This window comes from Pygocentrus nattereri, chromosome 18 (assembly GCF_015220715.1).
Source record: "Pygocentrus nattereri isolate fPygNat1 chromosome 18, fPygNat1.pri, whole genome shotgun sequence".
Lineage (NCBI taxonomy): Eukaryota > Metazoa > Chordata > Actinopteri > Characiformes > Serrasalmidae > Pygocentrus > Pygocentrus nattereri.
In genome coordinates this window covers 10,877,160-10,904,858 of record NC_051228.1, presented here as the reverse complement: position 1 = coordinate 10,904,858, position 27,699 = coordinate 10,877,160, and the positions used below count along the sequence as shown (strand labels likewise).

Below are 27,699 nucleotides of genomic sequence, written 5' to 3'. Positions count from 1 at the left end.
CAACCTGTTTGACAAGAATGAAAGCAGTCCTCTTTCTGTACTTTTGGGCAGAAAATCTGGGCCTGTAGTTTTCTCAATAAAGCATACATACTCTGTCAGCCTGGTTTTGTTTGGTTGCATAAGGCCCTGGTTTTACAGGTGTCTTTCTCTGTACAACGACATATAAAGGCAGTTATGCAAATACATGATCAATGTATGCATGTCTACAGTGATTAAAGGACACAAAGGGGTCCGACGAATGAACACGCTCACACGCACAGCAATGACAGCAAAGAGTGTGATGGAAAACAAAACTCGGCCTCTCTCCTCCTTCTGGTTGCCATGGAGACAGTGTCTTCACATGCCTTTGAACTGCTGCATAATGGACAGGAGGTGCTCACTGCGTTTTTGGATGTTGCACTGCTCTTCTTTTAGCTTCTCCTGCTCATGAAGCACCTCCTCCTGTTAAAAACCATTGACAACAAACAGCAATGAATGATGGTGCACCTTAATGGAGTCCTGCACAGCTATGTCAACTGAACTGGTGTAATGCACCTTTGATTTTGCCTTTTCTGGACAATTGGTTGACCATTAGTTGAAAATGAGGTCCAGTCATCTATAGTATAATTGCCAAGGTGGAAATGTCATTGTCTGACAAGTCAGGCGTTGGGGTATATAAATAGCAAGCCTCTAGTGAAACATGGCCACAAGTGCATCCTCAGTAACTGTTTGTGGTTACACACCCTGAGTTTACACAGCTCCTTCCTCTCCTTGTCGTTCTCTTCTGCTCGAGCTCGGAGCCAAGCCTCGTTCTGAGATCTGTGCCTCTCCAGCATTTCCTGAAGTTCCTGTTCAACCAGAGACACAAACCCGACTTCCTTCAACCATTGTTTTGAAAATGTATAGAATGAAAGGCGGGAATTTGTTCTGAAAAATGACCACCCATTCAAGAAAAGCCATTTTGGAGAATGAAGTGTTACAGAATTATAAATATGCTTAATATGTTATTTAATATGTTAATTTGTGCTGGTTTGACTTGATTTTTTCATCTATGTTCAGATTCACAAATAAGGTACCGTGGAACTGTTAGGGACCACTCTTTCATGTGTTGAATTTCCAGTCAGATCTGTCATTAAGTTAAGTTATTCTTTTTCACATTTTTCTGCTGAGGTCAGGTAAAGACTGGCTGAGCTATTCTTAAGTTATAAAAGTGTAACTAAAACTTTAGGCCCTGGCCATTTAAGGGTTTAAAAGATATGGAGAAAACGGGACTCCTAACAAACCTGCAACACCTCCTAGACCACCAAAACTGTCCCCATCAGTAAACAGTACGTACACTGTAAACAATTGATGTACATTTACAGCAGAAATTCTGCAGTAATCTGCTGTATTTCTTAAATATATGTATAAATGGTTAATTCTGGGAGAAATGGGTAAAGGTTCTTGTCAGATAAACATGTCAGAATTTAAAATAATTAGCTGTTATTTGCAAAGCATATAGGGAAAGGCTGATACTTTGCACAGACATCAGTAGACTGTCTCTGAATAATGACAGTGGCAGAGCGTTCTTGTGGCTTTGTTAGTTTTCATTAATGTACATTTCTTTGAAGATGTACAGTTCTTAACACATTGTTTTTTGTTTTAACCCCTTAAAATCCCAGGCTTATTTTTATTCAGTATCTACAGGGACTTCAATGCAAGCTAGTTGAGCTATGCTTAGATGTGTGTAATAAAACTGGCCATATAAGGGGTTAACATGTTATTCCTCCCCCAATGATATGTTAGAATGTTTTAGAACATATCTTTGAAAGCCAAGAAAAAAAAAAAACTCAAGTTCCACTCTCGTTTCAGATCAGAAAAAATCCACAGGTGTTTCGGTCCATCCTTCCACTGTGAGAAGGCAACTCAACACTATGAATTTGAAAGCATGTACAGCTGTTAAGAAACTGTTACTGGGAACAGAAAATAGACACAAAACGAACATTTAATCAAACAAAGAAGTTGCTGGTGTTCTCATAACAATATACTGACCACCCTAGGGTCTAGACCTCAACGTTGTTTAACGTGTTTAGGATTAGAGGAACCATGAGAAGCATAAAATACAACTAGTGTCTAAGACTGAACTGTGTAAGCGCAGATTTCTTTGAAGTTTCAAGAAAAGGATGGGAGATAAAGATAAAGAGTGGGCACACTAAAAACTGATAATTTAGTTGTTGAGGCTTCTGTGTAATTTTAGTTGGTTTTTTTTCCTGATGCTGAAAAATGAATAACTTTCATAACAGCTGTCATGATTGGGAATTAAACACATGAACAGTACTGACAGTGCTCTGACAGTACTGTAAATACAACACACCTGAGTCTGCTTCTGGTGAAACTCATTGTAAGCCTGTTGCTCACACCGCAGCGCTTCTGCCGCTTGCGAAAGCTCTGACTTTTCTCTGTTTCCAGAGAAAAAGAAAAAACTGTTGACCTATCTTGAGCAATCAGCTGCAAGAGGAAACACTTATAAACATAGAGATAAGCCATCCAAAATCAGAGAGTACATTCAAGCTGTCTCCTTACCTAGTGATGACTAATCTCTGAAATAAAGCTGTAGGTGACTTTCACCTGGCAGTTTCGTACCTGTCCCATACCTGTCTAGTTTGCGGAACTCCTCATCTAAAATTGCGAAAGCTTTGTGGATCATGCTCATTGCCTCATCACGGACGGCAGTGAAATCACGATGAGCTGTGGGCTAGACAGTGAAAACCACTGGTTTTAACATGCATTGAGTTAGTCTGCTTGATAAGATGTTGTGATTATATTACCATATAATATAACATGTGTCATATTAAAGGGGCAATACGGCCTAGAAATAGCATATTTTTTGTCATGTTATGTGATATTCTTTAGCAATGTATTATACTGTATCTCTCAGCTGCATCGGTCTGACAGAATTAACAATTTTCATGTTTTTTTCCATTAGTGTTCTCTCACTGCAATACCCGCACTATATAAATATGTCATACAACTACTGGGAATCCCTGCAAGGTGATAACAAAATCTGGACTGCTAGCACAGTCATTGATTTAGAGCACATGTGCCAGGCTCCAGTCCTTGCAGGCCAAAACACCGCAGACTTCAGCACATTGCTTCATTAAACACACCTGATTCAGTTTCAGAGTCTTTAAACGGGAAAATCTCATGCTAGAGCAGGGGTGCACAACTCTGGTCCTGGTGGGCAAAGTTTAGAATTTTCTCCGCTCAAATACACTCACTAAACCTGTTGATTAAGTGTAACTGGGTGTGTTTGAGCAGATAAATCACCAAACTGTGCTGGGTACTGACCCTCCAAGACTGGAGCTGGGTACCCCTGCTCTAGAAACTACTGTGGCACCACTAGAGGAGGTGAGTGGGTATGTTTATGTAGCTTGTATTTGCATTTTTATTTTGGCCGGAGAGCCCCTTTAAAACTACATTGGTAGTTTTATAACTAACTGAACAATGTAGATTGGCCTGCATTATTTTGACCATGATACTTTATGAATTATTTGTTAATTTGTGGCCTTCTGCAATGCAGACAGATAATACAATCCTTATTAACAAATATATATGTTCTTTAATGCTAACATGATTATTCACTCTATTGTTAATATATTCATTCATTCAAGGAGGCATTTTCTGTAAAAGGTACTACAAATAATCTGAATAAACTTCAGTTTAAGTCACCTGTGTTGACTCCGTTCTCTCCGTCTTCACGGGTAATGGAGTCTCACTCAGCTCGTACTTCACATTGGGAACCTTTGTTGGCACAAAGCTGAACACATGCACACACACACTCAATTTAAATAACCGAAATAAATAGCCCTCATGAAACTGAGAATGAAACTAGAACTAGAATTTGCATAAAGGAAGAAGGGTTTGGGTTCAGTTCCAGGTAATGACATGACACTACCCCTAACTGCTATCATCACACCATTAAGACACTTAAAACTTCCTGAAGAAGACAATGAAATGTAAACCACTTGCACACAGTCTGTCCTAAAAAGCTGTCCTGGTCCTGGAGATTTACAATCCTATAAAGTTTAGCTCCAACTCTTATTGAACATACTTGATCCAAGTGATGAAGACTATGTTGATGAGTCAAGTATGTTGGATCTGAACTGTCCAGGGTGGCAGATCATAAAGGCCAGGACTGAGCACCCCTTCTATAAAGGTACTAACCTGTTGCTGACTCCCTGAAGTCCAAATTCAGACAGAATCTCCTTCATGACTGTAATAAATGTCGATATTGGAATCATTTAGCTTGTAATAAGGGTGAATGATAGGGAAAAAAGTAAAGTTTTCTTACCTGGCTGTCTCTCTGATGGATTTATTAATTTCATGATCTTCAAGTCATTGAATTCCTGTTCTTCATTCTTACCTCCAAACACGTACATCTGCAGAGAAGAAATATACAGTAGAGTGCAATGTTTTTTGTAACATTAATCTCAGCAAATAAAATGTTGTTGCCCAATTAAATGGCTTTATAAATGGAACTTTCTCAGACTTTTGCATTGTATTATTGTACATATCTTTAGCGCCATTTATATGCATTTCTTTCATTTCTGGTCAAAACAGCCAAGTTATTCATTTTTCTGCTGATATTTCTGAATACTTTAGATATAAGATACTCCGCTTACATAAGGAAGGGAAAAGTCATAGAGAAATAGTTTTTAAAAAAATGAAACACACACACACACACACACACACACACACACACACACACACACACACACACACACACACACATATATATATATATATATATATATATATATATATATATATATATATATATAGAGAGAGAGAGAGAGAGAGAGAAAGAGAAAGAGATAGAAGCTTCTAACAACCATACAAGACCTGGTTGATCACCAAAACTGTCCCCATCAGATATGGATCACTTTACTGAATTGCTATTCCAGAGTTTAGACCTCAAGTCCAAGTTGAAAACACATTCCAGACATTAAACTTGGACTTAATACTGAATTCCTTTTGGTATTGAGTGACCCTATAGCTTAATTATGTTTATTTTATTTAAACAATTGAATTAAAAATTCAATTTTGTCACTAACAAAACAATCATAACGCTATCAAAAATGTTTCGGTAGTGACAATTTTAGCTAATTTTGAGCAGAATTTAAAAACACTAGTACGGTACCTGTGTCACAACTACTGACAATCCTCCACAGGACTCCATTACCCAGACGCCTCAGCAGAGTCATATGACTTGTGACCCTTTGTCACCAGCCTATCAGCGCACTTGCTCTCCTGAGTATTGATGTGATTCAGCTATGCCTTTATTCACATGACCTGTCTAGTTTAGCATATAAGCCCGTGCTGCAGACTAATTTAGTGTGAAGTATTGCTTTCATTTGTGAACTTACTGAGTGTTTCTTTTTGATTGTTCTGATTTGTGTTTCTGACTTCCTGCCTGTTATCTTTGGACTCTGCTTTTTGGATTTGCCCTTTGTGTACTGTTGCCTGGCCTGTTAGCTTTATGATTTTGACTTATCACCTGCTCTTTGGATTTTGCTCCGTCTTCTCCAACTCTGTTATGGTTGCCTTTCTCCTGCTGCTGACATTTCTGGATTTGACCTACGCCTGTTTATTGACGACTCTTTGTACTACTACTTACCCAAGTAAAGCTTCACTTTTTGATTTTTAACCGCACACGTCTGCTTTCTGACTTTGCCACAGAATACTTTGCCTACCATGCAGACAGCGGACCTGGAAGCTTTTCAAAGGGCATTGGCGGAGGAAGGACAGTTACTAGGCAGACATCAACAGGCCCTTTCAGGAGTGACTCATTCCTTGGAGTCACTGGCTCACCAGCAAGCTGAACAACAATCACAGTTAACTCAGCTAGTTGCCAGCATCAAGGGATTGAGTAGTCAACTCCACACTTTAAACCTGGCTGAACCGGAACTTGACAAGGCTACCCCGATGGCTCCTGTTTCATCTTCTCTAGTGACTTTTCCTGTGAGTAAACCCAATAAGTTCAAAGGCAACCCTGACAAATGTCGAGGTTTTCTCCTTCAATGTTCTTTGTTCTTTGACAATTTCCCTGCTAGTACTGATCAAGCTAGAATTTCTTTCATCGTGTCAAGATTGTCTGAGAAAGCCTTAGAATGGGCCACCGCCAGTTGGGATCATATCCATCGGATGACGTATCTCCAATTTTTGAAAGAGTTTAAGGCGGTGTTTGATCACCCATATGAAGGAAAGCTCAGCGGGGAATTATTGGCCAAGCTTCGTCAGGGAAATCGCTCAGTGGTAGAGTATTCTCTTGAATTTAGAATTTTAGCAGCCAGTAGTGGCTGGAATGAGGCTGCTCTTTTGGTGATATTTCGACAAGGACTTAATCCTGACCTACTCAACGAACTTGCTTGTGAAGATGATGACTTGAGTTTAGACCAACTCATTAATTTAGCAATTAAATTAGATCATCTTTTAAGACATCAGACCCGAGTGAAACTGGAACGCAAATTCAAGAGAGTCCTGTCCGCTTCCAAGGTCGCCCCTGAAAACCCTGAACCCACAGAACCTATGCAGTGTGATTCTTCATGTCTATCCCCGGAAGAAAGGCTCCGCAGAATGAAAAACAGTCTTTGTCTGTATTGTGGTGAACCAGGACATTGGATAAGAGAATGCACAAAACGCAAGGCACTGACCCCTGGAAAGCACGTGGAGTATACTCCATATGCTAATGTGGTGAGTGTTCCCTCAAAGGGGTTGGTTTATAAATCGATTATTTTTAGTGATCAGTATCTACTGTCATCTCCATTCTCTTGTGGTTTCAGCCCTTCTAGATTCTGGAGCTGAGGGGAAACTTCATACAAGCCTGGATAGTGGAACAGATGAACATACCCATAGATCTTCCTAACCAACTGAAGGTTGCTGCTTTAGATGGAGGACCGGTCGGCATCGGAACAATTTCTAAGATCACCAAGCCAATAGTAGTTCAAGCTAGTTCTTTACATCAGGAAGAATTGTCCTTTATAGTGTTGGAACATTTGTGAATTTGAGATCATTCTAGGACTCTCCTGGTTAGAAAAACATAATCCTTTGATTTCCTGGGTTGAACACACCATCACTAGGTGGTCAGACTGTTTGAATTCTTGCATCACCCCTTCTGAAGTGTGTTTTATCCACTACTGTGGAGTCCCCAAGATGAGTCCCCAAGATGAGTCCCCAAGATGAGTCCCCAAGATGAGTCCCCAAGATGAGTCCCCAAGATGAGTCCCCAAGATGAGTCCCCAAGATGAGTCCCCAAGATGAGTCCCCAAGATGAGTCCCCAAGATGAGTCCCCAAGATGAGTCCCCAAGATGAGTCCCCAAGATGAGTCCCCAATCAGAATACAGTGACTTAAGTGATGTTTTCAAGAAGAACGCTACCAAGTTGCCCCCGCATCAGATGTCAGGTTGTGCTATTTGCTTTATAGAAAACCCTGCATTTCCCAAGGCAAGAGTATATCCTTTAATGCAAGAACAAAAGGCACTAGATGTATATACCAAGGAGTCATTAGAACAAGGATTCATTTGCCCTTCTACATCCCCCATCTCTTCTAGTTTTTTTTTTTTCTTTATTAAAAAGATGGAGGGTTACACCCGTGCATAGACTAGTGTCATTAATCAGCTCACAAAATCTGTATACTCTTCCATTGGTACCAGTAACTCTAGAACAATTAAAAGGAGCTAAGATCTTCACGAAGCTTGATCTCAGAACTGCATACAATCTGATTAGTGTGTGAGGGAGATGAATGGAAGATGGCTTTCATGACCATTAGAGGGCACTATGAGTACCTCATGTTGCCTTTCAAGCTCTCTATAGCGCACTCTGTTTCAGTCCTTTAATGAGGTACTCCTGTGTAGCAGGTCTGCACTGTTCTCAAAAGGTTGTTGGAAATTAAGTTGTATGTTAAAGGAGAGAAGTGTGAATTTCATCTGGGGTCCGTTGATTTCTTGGGGTATGTCATTAGCAAGCAAGGTGGAGGATCCTAAGGCCGAGGCAGTAGTTAACTGGCTATGCCCCACTTTGGTAAAGGAATTACAAAGATTTTTAGGCTTTGCCAATTTCCATCAGAGATTTATTAGAAACTTTGGTGCTATTGCAGCTCCCCTTATGTCTTTACTTGAAGGTAATCCAAAGAAAACTAGGTGGACTGAGCAGGCAGATCTGGCTTTCCAGAGGCTTAAGGAAGCCTTTGCCACAGCCCCAGTTCTGAAACATCCTGACCCCACACAGCTGTTCATGGTAGAAGTAGATGCCTCTGACACGAATAGGAGCAGTATCATCCCAGAGAACTGGAGATCCTCCTAAGTTGCACCCTGTCACTTTTTTTTTTTTTCTTTTTTTTTTTTTTTTTTTTTTTTTTTTTTTTTCTCGCAAGCAGAAAGAAATCAGGGATAAGGAATTATTAGCTGTGAAATTAGCATTAGAAGAATGGAGACATTGGTTAGAGGGAGCTAACCAACCCTTTATAGTTCTTATTAATCATAAGAATTTGGACTACCTATGAAACGCTAAGAGGTTAAATGCACGACAAGCTAGATGGTCTCTGTTTTTTGAAAGCTCTAAGTTCAGCATCACGTACCGACCTGGCTCTCGTAATACTAAAGCTGACGCTTTGTATAGAATCCATCAGAAGGACTGATTACTTGGAAGTAGGGGGCTGAAAACAGATCTTACCTCCACAAGTCAACATATCTTCGATAAGGTGGGAGATCAATAAGGATATTGAGACAGCCCTAAGGAACATGGCTATTCCTACGCAGTGCCCAGTGGACAAGCTGTATGTGCGAGCCTCCGTACTCAGTTAATAACTTGGGCCCATTCCTCGCTCACTACAGGCCATCCCGGCGAGAGCAGAACACTGCTGTCCCAAAGGTATTGGTGGGAGACTATGTTAAAGGACATTCATGCTTTTGTTCAGTCATGCTCCACTTGCTCTAAATGCAAAACACCTAAGGCCTTACCTGCGGGCAAATTTATGCCCTTACCAGTACCAGCTAGGCCATGGTCACACACAGCCATTTTTTTTTTTTGGTAACCGATTTACCTGAATCACAGGGGTTCACCAGTCTTGATGGTTATTGATCGGTTTCCCAGAGGTGTGAGACTTATTCCTTTTCAGAACATTCCAAGTGCTGCTTTTTTTTATTATTATTAAATGGCTGAGGCTTTGTACAATCATGTATTCAGATTTTTTTGGCATCCCAGAGGACATCGTCTCTGATCGAGGACCTCAATTCACGTCTCAGGTATGGGCGGCACTTTTTTGAACCCATTGGAGTATCCATCAGTTTAACCTCAGGATCTCATCCACAAGCTAACGGACAATGTGAGAGAATGAATCAAGAATTGGATAAATTCCTGTGTGTATTTTGTCATGAGGACCCTTCGGACTGGTGTCAATTTTTGGCATGGGTTGAGATTGAACAGAATTCTTTAACCAGCTCTGCTACAGGCTTGACTCCCTTCCAGTGTTATTTAGGTTATCAACCGCCCTTGGCTCCGTGGACCGGTTCAGAGACTGTCCCTGCGATGGATGAATGGATGAGGAGTGAGCAGGTCCAAGAGCAGACCCAACAAAGACTAGACTGTATTGGAAAAGAACAAGGAACAAGCAGATATATCTGTGTGCAACCATGATATCTAGCCATTCTCCATCTCCTGGTTCATAGTGACGAGGGATTTTCGGCACACCGAAGGAAGTAGAAAGCTCCAACCCAAATATATTGGGCCATTTAAGGTGGTTAAGAGAATTAATGAAGTGATTTATAGATTAGACTTGCCCCAGAGGTTTAGAGTTTCACGCTTTTTCCATGTATCTTTGTTGAAGGCTATTATTACAGGGCCACTGGATGAAGTGTTGCCAGACGTCACGCCACCCCCACCAGAGTTGATAGATGGGGCTGCAGTCTATGCTGTTCGGAGGTTGCTGGATTCCAGGAGACGTGGTGGTTTACTGTAGCATCTGATCGACTGGGAGGGATATGGTCCTGAGTAACAATGTTGGGTGCTGGTGAAGGATATCCTGGATCCAGGTGTGATTGCTGATTTCCGCAGCTGGCATCCTGACAAGCCGGCTCCACGTCCCAGGGGTTGCCTGTGTAAGGGGCTACCTGCTCCCCTTCTGGATTGTCTGCAGAAACCCCGTGATCGACGTCCAGCACTTCGGCAGCTCTGGGCATGCCCCTGTTCGGGGATCTTGCAGGGTGTTTGGTGGATGTCATGGCCACCCTCGTACCAAGGCCTGCCAGGACTCTTTGGAGGGGGGTACTGTCACAACTATGGACAATCTTCCACAGGACTCCATTACCTTGACTCCTCAGCGGAGTCATATGCCTTCTGACCCTTCATCACCAGCCTATCGAAACCAGGCTTTCTCCTGCTGCTGACATTTCTGGATTTGACCCATGCCTGTTCATTGATGACTCTTTGTACTGCAGCTTACCCAAGTAAAGCTTCTCTTGAGTTTTTTTTTTTAACCACACACGTCTGCTTTCTGACTCCACATCACAACCTGATTAGCAACCACAGCTTTGAACAGGTGTACAAGCATAAAATCATAACATTTTTAAGGGTTTATCATTAAAGGGTTATTTAATCTAAAATGTTTCAGTAGTGACAATTCTTAATATTAAACATTGATTTTTAGACTTTGGGACACATTTCCTTCAAAACAGTGGGATCTATCTGCTCACCATGTAACCATGAGGGACAGGGATGCAGCCTCACTTCCTGCTCTAAAATACAGGGGTTTGGCTAAAATAAAAGCTCCACCTGTGGATGCAAATGTTGTTTCGGTAATGACGTGAAAATGTGGAAGAGCATTTTTCGAATAATTTTTTTTTTTTATTGGAAAATTAAACTGGTGATAAATGGACATAGTTCAGCTTCACTTTAAAAGTGATCAAAAAGATCTTAATCTAAATAATTTTTACATGTTGAAGTTAAGGGTAACTTGTGTTTAATTTGAGTTTGGGACAGACATATCCCAACAGAAAATACTCTAATTAATTATTTTGTATATATTTAACTACTTCAATTAATTATTTTCCCAATAGTTTTTTTGTGGGATGGTGGGACTGCAGTTTGAACTAAATCAGTTGAATGGTCTGTATACATTACATAAAGCTTTCATCTTAGAGAGAGAGAAGAAAATCAAGCTCCACTCTTGCTTCAGATCTGAAAAAAATCCTGTCTAAGGTTCCACTGTGAGAGAACTCTTCTGTGAGTCTAAAAAGATGACAAAAAGAAGAAAATTTGGGAATCAAATAAAGATGCTGGTGTTCTCAGAACTATGGACTGACCACACCTCAGCCACATTGAATATATTTGAGACTACTTGGATTGCGAGAAGGGCTTATGGCATTAGTACATGTTTGTATACCAAGAATAGTCCTAATTCATTTTTACATGGCCGTTTCGCAACCTCTGTTCTGATTGGCTGTTCTGTATTGTGCCTCTTTTGAAAAGCAGTCAGGGCTGAAACACTTGTTGTACTTTGAGCTAAAAAGTGAACTATTTTCAATGAGAGGCAGATCTGGACAAGCAGGGCAGTCTAACATCCTCTCTGATTACGCAGCCATGCTGTTGTAATGTCTAAAATGTGGCTTGGTGTTGTCATGTTGAAATAAACAAGAATGCCCCTGAAAAGGGTCTTGTCCAGAAGGCTGAATATGGTACTTTCACAGATGTGAGTTACCCACATACACATATACTTTACAGTTATCTGAAAGGTGGACCCGTCAGACCACAATACACTTTTGAATGATGTTTATTACTAACAGTTTTTTTGAAGTATTCCCAATTCCGTGTGGTGATAGCCATCATAGAAGCATGTCAAGTTTTAATGCAGTAACGTATGAGCATTTGAAGATCACAGCTTTTGAAGATCATTCGTTTTTTGGCCTTTCCCTTTACCCCTGGAGATTGCCCCACTTCCCCTGCATCTTTCGAAGCTATTATGCACTGTAGAGGGTGAAATATCTAAAATCACCACAAACACTCACTGAGGATCATTATTTTTAAACTGTTGGATTATATGGATTTTTACTTTGACCCATCCTTGCTTTCAAAGTACAAGGCCTTTCCTGAGTGCTACTTTTATATCTAAGTCTGATTGCATCCTCTCCTCCAGGTGTTTTTTTGAACATTTCAACATTACTAGTCTTAAACTGCCTCTGTACCATGATAAATCATTACAAATATTGTCTTAACAGGTTTTTGCTTAAGTGAAGGTCAAAATGGATCATTCCTTTCTGTTTTTAATGGCATTTGACCAAATGTCCCAACTTTTTTGGAAATCAGTTCTGTTGATGATTGACAATAAAGACCAGATGGCTCGATAAAGACCACTTATAAGTGTAAGGGAGAAATGTTTGCATAATATCTTACTAAAAAATAGCTATAGTTCAATTAATCCTTTAAATAATACTGTAAGGCAAGAGTACTTAATTAGATGCACTGGCTGCACAGAGACAGCAGGCATTTGTTTCAGCCCTGTAGATTTCTCTCTGTCAAAAGGTGAACTCATTAGTGAAACCAGGTGACGTTGTGCTGGATTGGTGCGAGCACTTGTAGACACTGGATGGACTGAGCTGAGTGCTTCTGACTTAGCTTCCTACATATGTTTAAACATTTACAAACACATATGCTCACACACTTACATGACTATTAAGAATAAAGGCGGTGTGGCCATAACGTCTTGCTGGAGGAATCCCCACATACAAAGGTACCTTCCATTTCATCTTTGCTGGAGAATTATGCAAAAAACACAAGGAGAAGGAATGGATTAGTATTTGCTGTGGGCCAAGTCACATTTCAGGTTGAGAAATGTAAAAAATGACAAGGACATAAACAACAGAATCTTACCAACGCTTAGCTTGTGAATTTCATTAGTTGAAGAGACAGTTCCTTCAGGGCCAGTGATCATCCCCCCAAACAAGTAGACATCCTGTGTTAAAGAAAAAGCGTTTTTATTGTGAATTATTATGCAGCTTATACAATCAGGGGAAACGAGGTTAAAGCCATGACCATTTACTAGATGACATACGAATGGGACATGTGGTGCATTTCAGTGATCCTCTGTCATGTAGTCTTGGTAAATTTATCACATAAACAGTATGTATATAAACAGTACTGTGTAAATGTCAGAGACCACCCTTCATTCAAAACAGCCAATAGTATTAAGATGTAATTTTTTTCTGGAAATATTTCCTATGAGATTAAATATAAAGCAAGTTTCCAAAACTATCAAACATTATAGAGAAGATGGAACTAACCACCGTGCAAGCTATACCTGTTAGACAACAAAAACTGTGGCCATTAAAGCTTGCATCTTTCAGTGATAGTCATAAAACCAAGTTCCATTCTTCTGAAAAAATCATGCTTCTATCCATCCTTCCACTGTGAGAAGCCAACTCTGCTGTCAAGACCAATTTCAGTCAGGTTTTCGGCATAAATATAGTACTGAAACAGCTCTAATTAGAGGTATTAATGACGTTCATCCAAATACAGACTTTGGAAAAACATCTGTTCTACTACTGTTTAACCTTAGCACTGCCTTTGATACCAGTGACCATAAAATTTTCATTGAAAGACTTGAGAACTGGTATGGTCTCTCAGGAACTGTCCTTAAATGGTTTAGTTCATACTTGCAAAGAAGGGACTACGTTGTGGAAATTGAAAATAATATTTCTGAGAGAGTACCAGTGACCTGTGGTGTCCTCCAAGGTTCAATTCTCGGGCCAGTCTTGTTCAATTTGTACACGCAAATGACCAAATACTACAAGACTTATCTCAGTTATGCAGGTAATACTCAGATCTACTTGGCCCTATCCCCAAACAGCTATCAACTATCAACAACCCTTGATTCACTCTGTAAGTGCATTGAGCACATCATTAACTGGATGGGACAAAAACTTTTTGCAGCTGAATAAAGATAAAAAAGAGATCATTTTATTTGGGAATAGCAAATAAAAGAACTCTGAAATCATTACGAATTAGTCAGACTAAACATGGAGAAGCAACATTCTGCTCTGAGAACATTAAAAGAGCCCCAACACTGGACCCTTTCAAATATAGGCTCAAAACGTTACTATTTGAGCAGCTTTAAGCACAGTTTAAAATACTGTTAGTTCCTTCATTTATTTTCTAATTTGTTTTAAATTTAGTAATTTTGTTTTTTTAATCTATTGTTTTAATCATGTTTTAATCATGTTCGTAATTTCTATTCTCATTTACTTTTTTGTAACAACTCTATTTTCCAGTGTCCCGTGACTCAGAAGGAGAAGCTGCTTAGAAGATGTAGTGCTTGGGATTACTTGGATCGTGAAAATGCAACCAACTTCTAAGACTGAACCTTAAGGAAAAATATCCCTGCAGGTTTCTTTAAAAAACTGACAGCAAGTCTCCTGGAAATAATGGAAGCAATTCTATTTAAATGTTGAGGCTTTTGTGTATTTAATTGCATGTTTCTGTTTTTGCTGACTTGTACTTGGCTTTTTGACTGAAAATAAAATAAAGTTTCTATAACTTTACAGTACTATGTATATCGGCTGGTGTGAACCAATGATGCTATATATACATGGTTGCTATATAACATGGAACTTGACAAGTTTACTGCTTTATGACTGCTTTATGACTGTCATTTGAGTGAACTTGCTTGTGGTAAGCTCAGAGATATCTGTTTCTCAAAGGACTGTTCAAATGCATCAACGTAACTGACCTTGTCATGGTGAGCTGTAAAGGTCTGACCAGCACAGGACAGCGGTGATTCCCCTTTAACCTCACTTTTCTGCCACGCCAGGGTCTCTAAGGAGGAACACAGTGGGTGTGGTTACATTCCACAGATTTTTTCAAGATTGTTCTTATGACCAATCTTAAGCAACACTTTACTTAAACCCTACTACTTAAAGCTGCACTATGAGGTTTTTTTTGTTAAAATTGAAAGAAGTAGCATTACTGAGACAGGAGAATAAATAAAAGACTAAAACATGGGGTGAACATGCTGCTACGAGTCGCCCAGTAAAGCCTGAAATAATCATTTAGAAGTCAGAGATGTTGGCTTGGGAGTTTTTCAGACCATGTCATGTCTTTTCATATAAATGTTGCACATGTAGTCTCAAAAAGAAGGTCCAACTCGATGTTTAGATCTCAAATGCAAAATCAACATGATGATGATAATAATACATAATTCTTTCACATCCTCAGACGAAACAGCCTTCACCAATTTTTGACCGAGATCTCTGAATATTCTTTCAACTCGCTAGCAGTCATCAGATTAATTCATTCATGGAAGGGGTTTGAAGCACGATTAAAGGGTTCTTTGTGTCATGAAAGGGTTCTTCAGATTGATGGAAAACGTGCATGACCGTGCTATAGACAGTTCTATATAGAACCGTTTTCAAAAGGGTTATTCTATTGTTACAAGTTTGACACTGTAACAACAGAAGATACATTTTGGGTGCTATATAAAACCATTTTCAAAAAGGTCCTATGTAGAACCATGTACAGCACATTCTCCATCAATCTGAAGAACACTTTCATGCAAGATCTTTTTAATCGTGCAAAGGGTTCTTTAAATGTGTTCATTGCTCAATATGGAACCATTTTCTTTATTAAAGAACCTTTGAAGCACCATCTTTTTTAACAGTGTGGTATGAAAACGTTTGTTCTCTTATTGAGTGAGGAGCTGGGGTCAGGGTAACCTTCTTGCAAAGCTCATGGGCCATCTTTGGCAGCCCTGGTCATGTCAGTCGTCCTAGGCATTAGATCAGGCTTTTGCCTTCCACTCTATGCACACATTTAGTTGTCTTTGTATTTATAAATGGTGGAATAGTTCAGATATTGCGGTTTACCTGTATTTAGAATGTGAATGTCTTTGTAGTAGGACCCGTCCTCTCCACATCCACCAAACAAGAAGATCTGCTCATTGACGACAGCGCATATGTGGTTATATCTGTAGTAAAATGTTCATAGTTCAGTTGCATGAGAAGAAAAGACTGGAGAATGGAGTCAGGGGGAGCCTTGGGGTGCCTGGAACAGGGACTATGGTCCTAAGCCAGAATCAGGATAATAGCCCAGTGGAAAAAAGATGGCCCTCAGTTCCATTTTCACATGAGGTCACTAGGCAAATGATCCCCACCACCACAGCACCATAGCAACGGTTTGCACACACTGTACCAGATCAGCCAGTCTGGGGATTTCAACCCTTTAATAAATCTGATACAATCAATGATGTACCAAAACAACATCAACCAGTTCTAAATAAGCATAAACATTGTTTTGCAGGACATAAAACCTTACCTTGCAGATGGTGAAGTCCCAGTTGTTTTGATAGGTGTCCAAATCATTGACACTAGAAAAGGGTACATAGAACAGTTTGTTATAAAAGCTCATAATAATAAACTGCTGACAATGTAATGAAATGAATTCATTTGCAAAGGAATAATGAATTTTAGGAATAATTAAATAACATCTACGCATAATGTAATGATACACTAAATCACCTGCAGTATTAGTCTTAATTGTAGTTTTAATTGTAGTTATGTGAATGCTGCTGAAACACTGTTCCATCATAGTTTTGAGAAGGTTTTGGCCTAAAACACATTTTTAGTGCCCAAAGAAAATACACTTTCACAGATTTACCACTATTTCACCATTATTAATACTACACTAACAACTGCAGAGTCACTGGTCATTTCATATTATAAATAAATGGCTGCATTTGTCTTATAGTACATTGTACATTATAACCCTGGCTTATTATCACCACCATGGTAAATAAGTAACACTTGAATTGCTAAGTTACTATACAATGCACCATTTTACATTAAACCACTCTGAATGACTTTGTTTACATCTCAAGCACTGAACTACACAGATACTTCAAAAATAGGTTTAAGTCACTGTAGCTACCCATAAATCCTGGGTGTAGAACTACATAAGCAGCAATATAAGGGGTTCGATAAAGACCCCAGTGTAATTGCATCACCTGCCTGGATGGTGGTTACACCACTGACCATACACTTGCTTAAATTGTTCATGATAAATGGATCAATAGAAACTAAACATTAATTGGATTAAAATCTCTTTGCATTTGTAACATGCAGACAGAATCACAGATGCTTGCAGGTAATATGAAGAGGTTTTAATAATCCACACAGTCAAAGGGAAAAACACAGCTCGTAGTGAAAGTCCAGTCCAGCTATTCAAAACACAAAGCAATCCAAGAAGGCAAAAGTACTAAAGGGGCAAAACGAGGTCAGAAACGGGTTACACTAAGCAAATGGTCAAAACACCAGAATACACGGTAGAAGTGGAACGCTCAGTGATTGCCTAAACAATACCTCACAAAGTTCTGAACATGAGTCCCAGCTTAAATATCCAAGTGGTAGATGAGTCTCAGGTGCAAGAGTTCAATAATCAGGCAATTGAGATTGCTGATAGGTGCGAGGGGAAACCACGTGATCAGTCTGAGAATCCTGGGGGTTGAAGTTCTCTCCCATGATGGAGTCAGAGAGCACATGATCTTTCTCTCCTAGCACTCTGGGAGATGAAGTCCGTCTCCTTTGCTGGATGCATGACAGCATTAATTTCCACTAAGTTATGAATATTTCTTCTTCACTGGTAAGCCAGTAAAGAAATGGGTAGGCCTGCAGGGTAGATGCAATCTTCAAACATCTAAATGTCCTGTAAAGCCATAATATCAGGCTATTGCCTATTCCTGACAGCAGTGCAGTCATCACTCTACCTATTCTAATGTTTCCACCCCTATGGTGATGCAAAACCATTGCAAAACTGTACACCTACCAGAATGCTGGACTCACATAAGCCCAATCAATTCACTATAAAGCATGCATATGCTTGAAACATGCACATGTTCTGCCAAATGAAGACAACATAACTGAGGTCAAACCAGACAGCTAAAATATAGAAAGACAAGGGGAAAAACACAGCAGACTATAACATTTTAAACCTTATCATCCTAAGTTAAAGCATCCAGCTACAGCAAACATGAAAAAAAAGTGTATAGACCATATTTCGCAGAGGTGGAACACAAATCTTGCTTCAAGTTGAATAAAAACTTGCTTTAAACACAGGTTCACAAATAAGCTTTCCTTTACTGTATTGATCTGTAGGTCTCTGTTCATAAACACAAACTAACAAACTAATTTACTATAAAATGAAAGTGTTTGTATAAATTCAGAAAAAAGGAAACATGCCAGTCACGACTGCATGTGTGTACATATTTCTATATTGTGGTCTATTTACACAATGTTAGGTTAGTTCTATCATTTAGGTAGATGTATGTGCTCCCAAATTTTTACGCTGCTGCACTGATGTTAAACCGTTGCTGCACTGGGTTGACCAACAGTGACCAACAGTTCAAAACAAGCTCAGAACAAAGTGACCGCTGTGAACTGATTGGTGTTCTTACTTTGCACTTCTTTTGTTTTGACATGTTTTTATACACACAAAAACTAAAAGGAACGACAGATTTCTCAAAATGTAGTGGAGTAAAAAGTAAGATATTAAACTTTGAAATGTAGTGGAGTGAAAGTAAAGAGTCACCCAAAATGGAAATACTTAAGTACAGATACACAAAAACTACTTAAGTACAGTAACGAATTATATTTACTTAGTTACTGTCCACCACTGATTTTTCGTCTTGCCTTTGCTAGTTGATACATTGACATTTATGTACAGCCTATTTTATCTACTGTAGTAACTGAGTACCAAATTCACAGACAACTGGCAACAACTACATTTTTAAAATTGTTTTTCAAACACTGCAGAGATCCCGGAATTTAGGGGGTCTGGCACTCCCGAACTTTCTGTTTTATTACTGGGCAGCGAATATAAGGGCTCTGTTGTATTGGATGAAGGATGAAGTTAGCACCCCTGTTTGGACGACCCTGGAGGAGTCGTCTGTCTTGTCCACTTCTGTAGCCGCATTATTGTGTTCTGAATTGCCATTGAAACAACCTGTTACTAACTTCTGTTCAAACCCTGTTGTCATAGGTGCAATCAAAATCTGGAATCAGTTTAGGAGGTCTTTTTCCCTAAGGGGATTGTCACAGGCAGCTCCAATTGTAAATAACCATATGTTTCCCCCATCAATGTCGGATGACGCTTTTGTCCTTTGGGCCAAAAGGGGTGTAGTCTCTTTATCTAACCTTTATATTGATGGTAAATTTGCCTCTTTTGAACAGCTAACACAGCGATATAATATTCCTAGAATACACTTCTACAGATATTTACAGCTTCGGAACTTTGTATCCTCAAATCTGGACAGCTTTCCATTATCACCTTCAATCTCTCTGTTAGAATCAATCTATAAACATAAAGCAATTAATACACAGGCAATTAGTATAATTTATGGACTACTTGATTCACATAACTATACCTCATTAGAGCTTCTTAAAAGTAAATGGGAAATGGATCTGGGTGGAACAATATTAGAAGAAACATGGCGCAAAATAATACAAGGAATCTTCTCATCCTCTATCTGTGCAAAGCATGCTGTCATTCAGTTTAAGATTGTACACCGTCTACATTGGTCTAAAGTTAGGCTTTCGAAGATCAAGGCTGGTTTAGACCCTACATGTGACCGATGTAGGCTAGCTCCTGCTTCACTTCTGCACATGTTTTGGTCATGCTCAAAACTGTATACCTTTTGGAATTCTATTTTCGAGACTTTTTCAAAGGTCTCTGGGAAAGCGGTGGAGCCATCTCCATTCATAGCATTGTTCGGTGTAGTCCCGATAGATAGCGCTCCTAACAGACGGGATATAAATGTTTGCTTTCTGTTCTCTCCTTGCCAGGAGATTAATTCTGTTTAGATGGAAAGACGCTAATCCTCCAACTTACAATCACTGGGTCAGAGAGGTCTTGTACCATCTTAAATTGGAAAAGATTAGATATACTTTGAGAGCATCCACTGGGAAGTTTTTTGATATTTGGCAACCTTTTTTATCTTTTGTTGAAGATTTCGAAGCAGATAGTGTGTTAACGTAACTTTTTGAATGATTATTTCATTAATGTACTAATTTATTTATCTATTGCATTTATTCATTTTTTTTTAATCTACCCTCTGTAACTACTATTTTTTTTATTTCATTTATTTATTTACTTTCCCTTTTCTACAATTTTTAAATTTTATTTAGTTATTTATTTATTTAATTAATTAATTTATTTTATTTATTTACTTATTTATTTTTCTCCCCTCTATGTATACGTGTTCTTTTGAGTATGTAAGTATTATGTTAGTATGTCTGGTATTGTGAGGGTTGGGGGGTGGGGAATACAGTGTGTTTTTCTTTTTTCTGTGATATAATAGGAAAACAAAATAAATAAACCCTGATCAAAAAAAAAATTGTTTTTCATTCTGTAAATGGGTAGAAAATCATATACTCTTTCGGGGACAGGATCTCACTTTTACAGATCCCCAGGGTACATCATCTGGCCACAGCTAGAAGTTCAAACACTGGCATGCTGATAAAGAACTGAAGGCTTGCGGCAATGGTAGATAGCAATGCTTGCTAAGCAGTGATAGGAGGGCAGAGAAAATAAGCCAGCTTGGACCTGTTGGTTTGGACTGCAACTCGAATATTCAGAAGTCATGCAGAGAACGTAATGAGCTTACCTGTATTGAACATCATGAGGTTGTCTGTAGGCGTTCCATCCACCATTCCTCCAAAAACGTAGATGTTATCGCCCAAGGGTGCAGAGCTATGTCTGAGAGTCCTCAAAGAAACACCTCCGGTAACCAGCTTCTCCCATCTCAGTGTCACTGAGTATGAGAAGGCACAGAATAGTGCATTACAATGAATAAACTTTGACTAATTAGGCTGCCTACATTCATTTACTTTGAATCAGGTGATTCTGAGGCTAAACTGCTATTGTATTTCTTAGTCGAGAGCTGTAGTTGCTTACCAATGTCAAAACAGTATACCCCCGGGAGACATTCTGTTGCTTGAAGATGACAGGAACCTCCGAATAAGTACAATTTTCCTTTGACAACACTGTGAAGAAGAGATGCTAAGCTTTATTTTGAATCCCAACCCTCATGGGTCCCCCATGGCATGTAGGCCTTGAAGTGCCTCTTCTTATTTTGTTAAATTCTGCCTCATTCACAGCTAAAAGAAACAAGCGGAGGTATTTTTGTCAAAAGGGTGGATTCTAATCTTTCAATCAATACCATATTTCTTGTTGTAAGTAGAAAAGAAAACATAGTATTGTTGCATCTGCCACAGGCCGCACGGCCATGCAACGTGTCTCTGGGGAGGTGCCATGTAAGAAAAGGACAGTTAATGTTGCTGTTGTTTTGATGTTGTTGTGTTGGTAAAGTAGTTGTTGTTTATAAGTATAATTGTGACTGAGGAGGGTGGATTGTATGTTGTATCCTCCCATGTTACCCTCTCCCCATGTACTGTGTTGGGATAGCGTTGGGCTGGACTTTCTAAATAAAAGATCGTTTTCCTATATGCACAATGCTTTCCACATCTTCTTCTATGCAGATGCCACAGTGTCATGATTTTAATTTGATAAAAAGTTTATTTTGTGTAACGTCTTGCTTGTGGAAAAAAATATATATTCTTTTCATTTTTGACAATGGAAGAAAGACAGAAAAGCAGATTCAAACATCTTGACACATAATGTGAATGCAATGTAAAGGTAATTCATTACATAACTACATAGATAACAAATTATTTATATAGTTACATAGTTATTACATATCAATTACACAAGTAATTGTGTATTGCAAATGAAAATGTATAGGAAAATGACAGGAATAGGTCTGTACTTCAGATACATTCCCTTTGTCTGCTTTTGTTTACCAAAGTGTGTGCCCTTCTCTTGCTGTGGGTACAACTCCGTTCTGCGGCATCATCTCCCAAGTAACACAACTAGGAGTAACTTGTAGCATTTAAGGAAAGAAAAAAAGGACAATATTAGGGGACAAATCTATTCTTTTACATTCCTACAAAGATAGTCTGTTTACAATGTGGTGGACATTAGTAGGCCTCCATGCAGAATGCAAGACAGTGAATTGCTAAGCTGAGCTTTTACCAGAAGCAGAATTTTTTCTGCTTGCTCATGCGTGCATGAAGGTTGTACATCTATTAACGTACAGTCCTATGCAAATGTCAGGGACTGCCCCTTACTTATGTAATTTATTTGCAGTCATAATGGCCGTCAAGTGCAAGCTATAAATTTTTCAGTGCCAAAAAAAGGATAAAACATATTTAACAGAAAATTACACAAACCCATCAACAACTAAACAGTGTTTTAAACAGTGTGGCCACCCTTTCAGTTTTTCAAATCTGCTGGGATATTTTCCACACCTCCAAAGTTCACTCACAGAAGTTGGTTGCATGCTCTGCTTTTCATGATCCAAATAATCTCATTCACAAAATTGAGAATATCATATATCTAATCTACAACCCCAATTCCAATGAAGTTGGGACGTTGTGTAAAACAAATAAAAACAGAATACGATGATTTGCAAATCCTTTTCAACCTGTATTCAATTGAATACACTACAAAGACAAGATATTTAATGTTCAAACGGATAAACTTTATTGTTTTTGCAAATATTCACTCATTTTGAATTTGATGCCTGCAACACGTTCCAAAGAAGTTGGGACAGGGGCAACAAAACTGGGAAAGTTGAGGAATGCTCAAAAAACACCTGTTTGGAACATTACACAGGTGAACAGGTTAATTGGAAACAGGTGAGTGTCATGATTGGGTATAAAGGGAGCATCCCTGAAAGGCTCCGTTGTTCACAAGCAAGTATGGGGTGAGGTTCACGAATTTGTGAACAACTGCATGAGCAAATAGTCCAACAGTTTAAGAACAATGTTTCACAACATTTCATCATCTACAGTCCATAATATCATCAAACGATTCAGAGAATCTGGAGAAATCTCTGCAAGTAAGCAGGAAGGCAGAAAACCAACATTGAATGTCCGTGACCTTTGATCCCTCAGGCGGCACTTCATTAAAAACTGACATCATTCTGTAATGGATATTACCACATGGGCTCAGGAACACCAGAAAACCATTGTCAGTGAACACAGTTCATCGCTCCATCTACATGTGCAAGTTAAAACTATGCCATGCAAAGTGAAAGCCATATATCAACAACACCCAGAAACGCCGCCGACTTCTCTGGGCCCGAGCTCATCTGAGATGGACTGACGCAAAGTGGAAAAGTGTCCTGTGGTCTGACGAGTCCACATTTCAAATTGTTTTTGGAAATCATGGGTGTCGTGTCCTCCGAGCCAAAGAGGAAAAGGACTGTCCGGATTGTTGCGCATTATGAAGCGCAGAATACAACAACGGAGACCCCGGACTGTTAAGCAGCTGAAGTTGTACATCAGGCAAGAATGGGAAAGAATTCCACCTACAAAGCTCCAACAATTAGTGTCCTCAGTTCCCAAATGCTTATTGAGTGTTGTTTAAAGGAAAGGTGATGTAACACAGTGGTAAACATGCCCCTGTCCCAACTTCTTTGGAATGTGTTGCAGGCATCAAATTCAAAATGAGTGAATATTTGCAAAAAACAATAAAGTTTATCCGTTTGAACAGTAAATATATTGTCTTTGTAGTGTATTCAATTGAATATAGGTTGAAAAGGATTTGCAAATCATCGTATTCTGTACTTATTTATGTTTTACACAACGTCCCAACTTCATTGGAATTGGGCTTGTAACTGTTTTAACCAGAAATTTAATAAAGGAAGGGTGGCGTCTATCGCACTTTACTGTATAATTGCAATTGGAACAACTAGTGTCAGTCATTTTTAAACAAATAGTTACCTGTAATCATGTAAAAATCGTTCAGGTATAAAGGCTGAGATTCCTAAAGAAAGTAAAACAAAACACGTGGTTCATGATGATGAAAAATGAATAACATAAACCATCTTTCATCTCATTCTATAAGCATATTGGGTATTATAGAAGCTCCACACCTCAGATTTCATGGTCGACACTCCTCCATACAAAAATACAATATTTCCCGCCACTGCAATTGCATGACCATGCCTGTAGAGAAACAGATCTATAGTGAACGTACAACTCTATGATGTTGTGTGAAAGGGGAGAGTAATTGCTTCAAAGTTGCAAAGGGCAGTTGTTGGGGTTGAATTAGGTTGTTATCTGGTGCTAAAATGTGTTCATTCAAACCCTTGTCAGGTATAATCATTCATGTACAGTACTGTACGAAAGTCTTAGGCATCCAAGTATTATATGTAGTTAAAAAGCAGCTCCTGGTTTGACCAATCAGTGCTTCATTAAATTGTGCTCATGATGTAATTGATGATATTAACAAGTCTCTGTGGTGGCTGTGAAGGTGTCAAGGAAAAATATGGACCCAAGAAATTCTTGTTACTTTTTGTTGTTTTTCTGTTTATTTGAATTATGAATATGACTTTATTCTAAGGTATATTGTGATAAACTCACTGCTGAGGTAAATTGTTTAAAAATTTGCTTAGATGCCTAAAACTTTAGCACGGTACTTTATGTGTGTGAGAGTTTAATGATAGAGAGATATAATGATGAAGAGCAGCAGTGGAACGGTAGTGTTTGTAACACTGTTAAAGTGTCCTCTTACAACACCTCTTATTTTGACATAAATAGTCAAAAGTTTTAAGACAAAATACCATACCCTCACATTTCTGCAAATATTTTAAATGTTTTCATGGGACAGCACTATAGAAATGAAACTTAAAGTAGTCAGTGAACAGCTTGTATAGCAGTATAGATTTACTGTCCTCTGACAATAACTCAACACACAGCCATTAATGTCTAAATAGCAGGCAACACAAGTGAGTCCACCTCACAGTGAACATGTCTAAATTGTGCTCAAAGTGTCAATATTTTGCGTGGCCACCATTATTATCTAGCACTGCTTGAACCCTCTTGGGCATGGAATTCACCAGAGCTGCACAGGTTGCTACTGGAATCTTCTTCCACTCCTCCATGATGACATCACCGAGCTGGTGGATGTTAGACACCTTGCGCTCCTCCTCTTCCTCTTGAGGATGCCCAACAGGTGATCAATTGGTTTTAGGTCTGGAGACATGCTTGGCCAGTTCATTATCTTTACCTTCAGCAAGACAGTTGTCATCTTGTAGGTGTGTTTGGGGTCGTTATCGAGTTGGAAAATTGCCATGCGGCGCAGTTTCCAAAGGGAGGGGATCATCCTCTGCTTCAGAATGTCACAGTACATGTTGATCCTCAATGAACCACAGCTCCCCAGTGCCGGCAGCACTCATGCAGCTACAGACCATGATGCTACCACCACCATGCTTGACTGTTGGCAAGAAACAGTTGTTTTGGTACTCCTCAACAGGGCGCCACCACGCATGGACACCATCTGAGTCAAACAAGTTTATCTTAGTCTCATCAGACCAGAGGACATGGTTCCAGTAATCCATGTTCTTGGACTGCTTGTCTTCAGCAAACTGTTTCTGGGCTTTTTTGTGTGTCAGCTTCAGAAGATGCTTCCTTCTGGGACGATGGCCATGCAGACCAAGTTGATGCACTGTGCGGTATATGGTCTGAGCACTGACAGGCTGACCTCCTACTTCTTCAACCTCTGCAGCAATGCTGGCAGCACTCATGCATCTATTTTTTGAAGCCAGCCTCTGTATGTGATGCCGAACACATGGCCTCAACTTCTTTGGTCGGTCCTGGCGAGGCCTGTTCAGAGTCGAACCTGTCCTGGAAATCCGCTGCGTGACCTTGGCCACCGTGCTATAGCTCAGTTTCAGGGTGTTAGCAGCCTTCTTATAGCCTAGGCCATCAATTCTGTGTTCTTTTATATATATATATATATATATATATATATATATATATATATATATATATATATATATACATCCATCCATCCATTTTCTAAGCCGCTTCTCCGTCAGGGTCGCGGGGGGGTGCTGGAGCCTATCCCAGCAGTCTTCGGGCGGAAGGCAGGATACACCCTGGACAAGTCGCCAGTCCATCGCAGACTTTTTATATATTTATATATATATATATATATATATATATATATATATATATATATAAATATACATATATATATATATATATAAATATACATATATATATATATATATATATATATATATATATATATATAAAATATTTATATATATATATAAAAGAACACACCAACTCTGAATATACACATGTACACAATATACACTAGTATTGCACTTCCAGTGTACAGTTGTTATAAAATAAAGCAGTTAGTCTGAGGTAGATAAATAAATGAGATGCAGGTACAGAGGGGATAGAATATTAATATAGAAATCTTCCAGATTTCCAGATTTCTTCTGTCTACTCAGGTGCTTGTGCCTCCCTTAATGAGAACCAGCTGCACTGGTTTGGCATCGGCAAGCGTCACTCATGGCGCTTGCCATGGCTCTCGTTTCCAGGCCTCATGTTGGCTCTCGTTGGTGCCTGGCACATCCTCTCATTAGCGTATTTAGTATAGTGGACAATAGCAGAATCAAGTTTATTGGTGATTTACAAGACTAAGCTGCTACATCGCGGCCCACAAATCACTTTTTTGATTTACTGAGAAAACCTGTGCTTTCAATGGAAATATGTAAACTCTATTTGCTATGTATACTCTGTATGACATGGTAACACATTTTATGCAAGTATTGTGCTAATTTCCATTAGCCTGTCAATGGGAATTCCTATGTAATATCATCATTAATCATGGATAATTAAAGTTCTATTTTTTTACTTTGTTTGCTGTATCAGCATGTATTGTGTCAGCATGATAGTGGCATGCTGGTCAGCAATAATGGAAGATATTATGATGGGCACCAGATAAACCAACATATGTTGTGTTTTGGATGCTGTTATGCTGGTCAACCAGCTGGGTGACAAGCTAATGCACTATACTAGTATAAAGCAGCATAAACAAGCTGTTTTTTTCAGCTCAGTGATGTCACATAACATGTCACATAGCACTTAACACTTTCAGAGCCAAAGTATGTTCAAGGGCACAAAATATGATCTTGTTCCATTCTTATCCTAAAGGCAGCCATGAATACGATAATCTAATGTTAATAATTGTTCATCATTACTGTTTGCTTGCTATTTCTGGCGTTTACCTTTTTCTGAATCCATAATAATGGCAGTTCAGAAACACAAGAGAAAAAATGTAATGAAAACAAAGCAGTTTAACATTTTAGCTGCATAAATTTCACTTTGGGACAGCTGGCAATATTTTTGGATGGTTATGGTAGCCTTACTAAACATTTTTAAACTCCAATCAGTGTGGAGAGGTATGTGCAGGGCATTGTAAGGAAAATAGTTTTCAGGTTTACCACTATTGTACCATTATTAAATTACATATAAAACCTTAGAAGACATATGTAAGCTCACTGGTCATTCTGGATGGTTAATAAAATGGCTATATTTGCATTGTCAATATCGTAAACTCTGGTTCCTACCACCACCACTGTGAAGAAATAAATCACTAAGCTTCTCCATCATCCCATTTCACATCAAAGCATCAATGACTTTGTTTGCATCTCAATAGAATTCCCTTTAAAGGTGCATAAGTTATACGTTAGATTAATTTTTCTCTTTATGCTTTACTTACCTCGGGCTGGGTGGCACTCCTCCAGTCTCCTTTTCCACCCAGTGTCCACTTGCAAGGGCCAT

At 39.1% G+C, this 27,699-nt stretch overlaps 1 protein-coding gene across 1 annotated transcript; it reads right to left on the bottom strand.

Annotated features, from left to right (window-relative positions):
- Nucleotides 1-27,699, bottom strand: zmp:0000001301 (acyl-CoA-binding domain-containing protein 5). Its single transcript, XM_017720354.2, has 18 exons — nucleotides 27,638-27,699; nucleotides 23,991-24,063; nucleotides 23,839-23,881; nucleotides 21,853-21,931; nucleotides 20,948-21,036; nucleotides 20,658-20,804; nucleotides 16,316-16,367; nucleotides 15,868-15,968; nucleotides 14,736-14,821; nucleotides 12,881-12,962; nucleotides 12,676-12,761; nucleotides 4,310-4,397; nucleotides 4,183-4,231; nucleotides 3,688-3,775; nucleotides 2,613-2,713; nucleotides 2,333-2,417; nucleotides 723-827; nucleotides 1-441 (listed from the first exon to the last, which is right to left on the bottom strand). Exons 1-18 carry the CDS (start codon nucleotides 27,697-27,699, stop codon nucleotides 337-339), a joined length of 1,521 nt encoding a protein of 506 aa, XP_017575843.1. The 3' UTR covers nucleotides 1-336.

What these genes read in the sequence shown, in the direction of transcription:
- zmp:0000001301 (XM_017720354.2), bottom strand. Translation starts at nt 27,699, where the DNA reads ATGGCCCTTGCAAGTGGACACTGGGTGGAAAAGGAGACTGGAGGAGTG. An exon ending in TGTCGACCATGAAATCTGAG is followed by an intron (nt 23,882 to 23,990) that starts GTGTGGAGCTTC and finishes TACTTTCTTTAG; the next exon opens with GAATCTCAGCCTTTATACCT. An exon ending in TTCACCAGAAGCAGACTCAG is followed by an intron (nt 828 to 2,332) that starts GTGTGTTGTATT and finishes CTGGTTGAACAG; the next exon opens with GAACTTCAGGAAATGCTGGA.